The 5784-nt window shown below is 40.4% G+C and overlaps 1 protein-coding gene across 1 annotated transcript in view; it reads right to left on the reverse strand.

Moving 5' to 3' along the window:
* Positions 1-300: 300 nt before the first annotated feature.
* LOC104165181 (sulfotransferase 6B1-like) overlaps positions 301-5784 on the reverse strand; it is a 7969-nt gene continuing 2485 nt past the window's right edge. Inside the window, exons 4-6 of the mRNA XM_009704751.1 lie at positions 3486-3580; positions 2276-2462; positions 301-419 (exon numbers count right to left, since the gene is read on the reverse strand). Coding sequence (XP_009703053.1) covers positions 301-419; positions 2276-2462; positions 3486-3580 — 401 coding nt within the window. The remainder of the gene's footprint in view (positions 420-2275; positions 2463-3485; positions 3581-5784) is intronic.

Consider the following 5784-nt stretch of genomic DNA (forward strand, 5'->3'; position numbering starts at 1 on the left):
AAATCAGATCTAAGAAGTCCATTCATATCCTTCTAGAGCAAAAAATAAATAAGCGATAAAGTAGATTTGGTTGTAGAAAAATGGGTCTGACACCTGACTCTCTGAAACCATATATATCTGCCCACTGAAAACTGAGTTCAGCTCTGGCATTGTGTCAGAATTTTCCTGTCCTCAAAATCTCATGTTTATAATCCTTTCTCTTGGGAGGGTTATAGACTGAATGGGAGCCCCCATTCAGAGTTTCCCACCAGTTCCTCTATCTATGTTTCTTGATAACTGAGCATTGTTCTTCACATGAAGTCAAAATTCATAGGTAAGACTTTTTGCCATTTTGCTGAGTTTCATTTTCTCGTTGAATACCTCCTCAAACCTTCGATTCTGTTTTGGAGTGAAATAGTTCTTCCAATCGCCAACAGCACCTAGGAGAGGAGGAGCAGGAAAAGAACAGTGAGGCTAGCAATATATAGTCCAGAAAATTATTTAAAGGCAGGCCAGTTTTGTTAATGTTGCAGTTGGCACAGATTATTAATGTATTATTAACGGTAGTCTCTGTGGTAGGTCATGATCATGAGTAATTGCTATATTGGTCTAGTGAGACTCTGATGGAAGTAGCTGGATCATCATCCATAAAGGCTGTTAAACCCTCAGCTTCAGACTTGGTTAGTGCCAGCAACACTAAGTGGTACATGAGGAGCACAGGTTTCCTGGATGGAATTAGAGCTCCTGGTCATCTCAGCAGAGAGTTACCTTGCTGCACCTTGGATGTGTACAGTAAAAGGTCTCCGCCTGGGCTCTTTCACAGTCAGTAGAGGAAATGGTTACTTCCTGGCTCAAACCCATGTCATCCCAGTCAATATCTAAAACTCATCAAATGAGTGGTGCCCCAAAAGCACCCTTATGTCTCCAGTGACTGAAGATGACTCCTAAAAAAAGGAGACCAGAGTGACCTGATAGATGTATCCCACCTGCACACCTGCTCCTAATCTCTAGGGCTTTCTATGGATGAGATGACCCACTGCTTCGGTGGGCAGTTAACTACTTCTAGGTGACCTTGCACACTTGTGGTCAGTAAAGTATTTCAACTGTTACCTAGTTTGAGCAAATAGCAAATTGTTTTTTAAACTGACATATTTTAATGAGACAATGCTTACAGTTTCCTCTCATGTGCATCCTCTAAAGACCCCGCACCCCAAAACTACTGACTAAAATAGCATTCTGGACTGCAAGGACAAGAAAAGAGAGTTTGAAGAATAATATGTACATATAAATCTTCTGTAAACTGGCTGAAACTAGCTAAAACCCTGGGATTTGCATAGGAACTACTTGGAAGTGAAACTGTTGGGATTTTTCAAATTTTTCAACATATCTTTGTCAAAGTTCACTAATGTAGAAAAGCATATTTGAGTTTTTTGGTTGGTTGGTTTACTGACAGATTGTATTTTGGCATTTGCTTCAGCTCATTGGTAAAAACATTCTGAATTAGCAAAATGTACTGTTTCCCTGTTTATTAATTGAAACAACTCTTAAACTATCAATTATTGTTCAAAAATTAACTAAGTAAAAATAATCAAAATCCATCTAAACATGATGGTTTTGATTTACATATTATCCAAATTCGAGGAAGCTTCTGAAATGTCAGGAGCAAGAAAACAGCTCATGCAGGTATTTTAAAGTCACATCTGGGCTAAGCACTGTTGAAGATTTTACTGCAGATTCCGGCTTGGCCAAGGTCTGAAGGCTACCTATGAGGCCATCAGGTGACTGAGTCATCCATTCTTTCGTTGTCATTGTCAGCATATTCCTTTTTCAGGAACATTTCAGTAAGATAAGAGGTGGTACGGAGGATAAAGGCTATGAGCAGTCTCCTTCAGAAGGAATGTGTCTCGCTCTTTCTCATTCTGGTAAACTAAGTGACCTTCGCAGGTGATATCAGAGGGGACATGTTGTAAAAGACCGAGATGGTCAACTTTTAGATAAAAAAAGACAGATAAAGAATAATGCTACGTCAAGCTTTCCTGTTAGCTCAAAAGCTCCCACAGAGCAATAGTAGTCAGACTGTTGTTTAGACTCCTCTGTGCTTCTGTAGTGTAAGTCTGCATTTGCAACCAGAGGACTTGGAAAGAAAGTGATTTTTAAGACGGCTTCAAGTTGGAGGATCCTGTCACTGCTTCTCGAGGCTGACCCAAAGCGTCACTACAGCCCGGGAAAGACCTGGACTGTGTCCTCTGGCTGGATTCCCAGTCCTGCTGCATTAAGCCCAGCCCAGGGAACTTACCTTTTCGGAAAATCAGCTTCCTGTTGGATGTCAGCGCACAAACAGTGTGACTGGGATCGTTGTTCTCCTTCTCTGTGTCACTTTTCATCTCTGAGAATGAGGACTTCTTGCAGATGTCTTGGATATCATTGTCACTGACATTTAAACCCAGGAACAAACTAATTTCCTTTACAGTCTTAGGGAGATCCTGAGGTACAAGAAAAACAAAGCTTTTATATTTCTGAGCTGATTATCAGTTGATATGAAAATGATCCTTTTTATTATATCAAGTTTATCACACATTTATTTGCTTTCAAGCAAAGCTAAACATGTCATTGGACTGTGAAGATGACAGGTACAATAAACCTGATTACCCTCTTACTGGGACTCACAGAAGTAAGTAAATGCTGAGTATGTGATATCAAATGCAGTTACTTTGCCAATTTTACCCCCAGTTCAGGTAAAGTGTTCTCCTGTTTCTCAGAATTATTTTGCTGGGAATAGAGAAATACTCAAAGCTCAACTTCTGTGTAAGTACCTTATTTCATTGGAGGTGCTGTATCTAGAGATCCAACAAGTGACTCAGGATCCAAAATGGGTTTTTTATATTCCTCATAGTGGATTTTTTTTTTTAAATGAGCAAAACGATTTTAATGGAAACACTTTCTATTCACCCAAAAATTCATTCTCTGAAAGCTAAGTTGCGTTGGTGTTTAACTTTTTTTTTAAGAATAGCAAAGCAGTTTCTGCATAATTTCATCAAACTTTTTTCCTACCCCTCCAGCCTCTAGTTTTCTCATTTATTGAAAGCACAAGTCCCACTGACGATGAGTAGTTCTGTTGTCTTACATCATTTTTTGAAAATTTCACCTGAAATGTCAGGCATAGCAGGTTAATGTGTGGCTCTCAACAGATGTCACTGGTTCGTCTTTCCATAGTACCAAGAACAAGGAACTTAAAATTCTTCCTGTAGCTTGGGGAAAGTCATGTAATATGTGTCCCACTCCTGCATCTATGAAATGCAGCTCTCACAGGATTTGATATTTATGTAACTTGTGCAGTCAGAATTAGTTCACTGCTATAAAGTTCTATGCAAATACAAAATATGCCCAAAGACATACATTCACATTTTCCTTCTTTCTCCTTTTTCATTATAATTTGCTCTTCGAGATTTTAATGATGTTAATTTACAAGTAATGCATTCTGAAATAAGAGCAGAGGGCACATTTACCTTCTTCATGTCTTCATAGAACAAAAACAGGATGTTTTTGTCATTTTCATGTTCTTCCCAACTTAGGAAATGATCAAACCAGGATCCACAGACAACTGGAAAGAAAATCCATGTAAAAAGAGTTTCATATAAACTTTATTCATTATTAAGTCTGGTGTTACCTCACATGTTTAGGGGAATGTTCCCTTCATAACGCGTACCCTGTATTCCTCTAAGACAGATTCAATTCTTTTTGTGAAGTGACCCAAACTTACAATGCAAAGAGGTTACCATTCTTGTTGGAATTTGTTTTCTTATCAGAAATGCAGATACTATTCTGAGATACGGTTCTGTAGTGAAAACAGGCTCCAAATCTAAGGAAAGGCCAGTAATGAAGGAAAATGTACTGGCCTAACAAGATCCGAGCATCTCAGCAAATGTCTGCATGTCTGTGGTCACAGCTAGCAATATGATCACTTCACTAGGAAATGAAATAAGGAGTCCCTTAAATGGAGCATGCTGCTGTTAGCTCTATTTTGTCCAAGCAGAGGGGAATCTGTATTATTTTTAAAAGTCAAAGAAAAATTACGTAAAGAAGTTATGCAAATACATCATTCAGCCAATGACATAGATAACTATGGTTTTATAGTTGATTCATAGTACTTGTTTTGCCCAAATACTCCTTTTGCTGAACCATGGGAGAACAGATAAATTTCAGCTTTCTTTTAAAAAACAAAATTCTGACGCTTCTGGATGAAAGAGAAGATGAACTGCATTGAAAGCTGGGTTGAAAACCTGTTGTAGGGCGATAAGAGGAGGCCTGGACAGAGCAATTGCAACCAGCATTCTCCAGAACTGTGACTTTGCTTTATAACCGCCACCAGAAAACTATAATATTGTAATGGGCATCATTTTGCTTGCAAACTTTGAGTTGTAGTTAAGTATTGTGCTGAATGCTTCAGTCTGTAGCCATCTCCTGCACATAAAGCACTGTTTAACTGCAAGACATGTGTGCTCCACAGTGTGCAGTTATACCATACTCTCCTGGTCAACCATGCTGGGGATGTGGCCACCGGCGGCATGGAACGGCCCTGTGGGCTTCAGGGGTACAGCGTACAGCCTTGGAGACTCCAGGGACAGCATCACATGTGTGTCCTTGTTCTGAACTGAGATTAACTCTGCAAGAGTACTACAGGATCTGAAACAAGCAGCACAACCTTCATATGTTTCTATTAGGAGCAAAAATGACAACCTCTCTCTCCGCGTCACCTCTTACATAAATTTCTGCTCTAACCAACATAGTTATCTTTTTATGCCATGCGTAAGCACACAGAAAATAGAAGGTGGCTACTAATTTACAGATAAATGGAGATGCTTTTAAAATTTAATATAATCCTCTTTTCTTTTTCTCGCTATTGTATGTTCAGAGTTGTTACTAAACAAGCCAAGATCCTGCAAATCACTGAAGCACGTGCCTTAGGGCTGCTCTGAACTAGGAACATAAGATCGGAGCCAAAGCCCACACAAGCCAGTGGACAAATTGACTTCTGGGGCTCTGATGTAAGCCCATGATGACTGCAATGGCACGTTTCTTTCAAAGTTTTCAGGCTGATCTATCATTGTTGCTGTTATCATCACTATGGTTGTATAGCAGGAACACATGTCCTCAAAGGAGTAATAAAACACTAAAAATGGGAGTGGATAACTGGAACATGGTCCTGTTGTCAGCTTCCATGCCACCACGGCCACTCATAAAAATCTCACTCTTGTCCTTGGTTTTTGGACCCCGCTAGTAAGACAACACATCAGGCAGGGTGTGTGCAGGAGGGCTTTATGAAAGCACCTAGACTCCCTTTGCAGGGCCACCCAGGGCTGTCTTCAAGACTAGAGGAGAAGGCACCATACCTGCAAGCATAGCTCTGAGCGCAGCCTGGGGATGGGCTCTCCATGTGCCCCAATACCCGCGCTTTGGCTGGGCAGCGAGCCATGTAGAGCTGGCCGAGCATCTCCAAACAGAGCACCTGCCCCATCGGCCTGCTTACCCAGAACAGCCCAGCTGCCCTTACGTCTGCTTGGGAGGAGCTCTATATGCATACCTCCTCTATCACAGTTTAAACATGAATTCTTGGTTTGAAGCAGTCTGTTGTTGTGGTTTGCAAGACAAGGTTGGAAATGTTTTAACACAGGCAAATCCACATTCAGAATCAACAAATTGTCTGTTGGAGTTTCAGAGTGTTTGTGGGAAGAAATGAAATCAGTAACTTGTCTGTGAGAGTATGGTTTTTAACTGATATGTCAAAGAACAGCAAAAACCTGCAAA

The sequence above is a fragment of the Cariama cristata genome, unplaced genomic scaffold (genome assembly GCF_000690535.1).
Source record: "Cariama cristata isolate BGI_N322 unplaced genomic scaffold, ASM69053v1 scaffold8007, whole genome shotgun sequence".
In the NCBI taxonomy this organism is placed as follows: domain Eukaryota; kingdom Metazoa; phylum Chordata; class Aves; order Cariamiformes; family Cariamidae; genus Cariama; species Cariama cristata.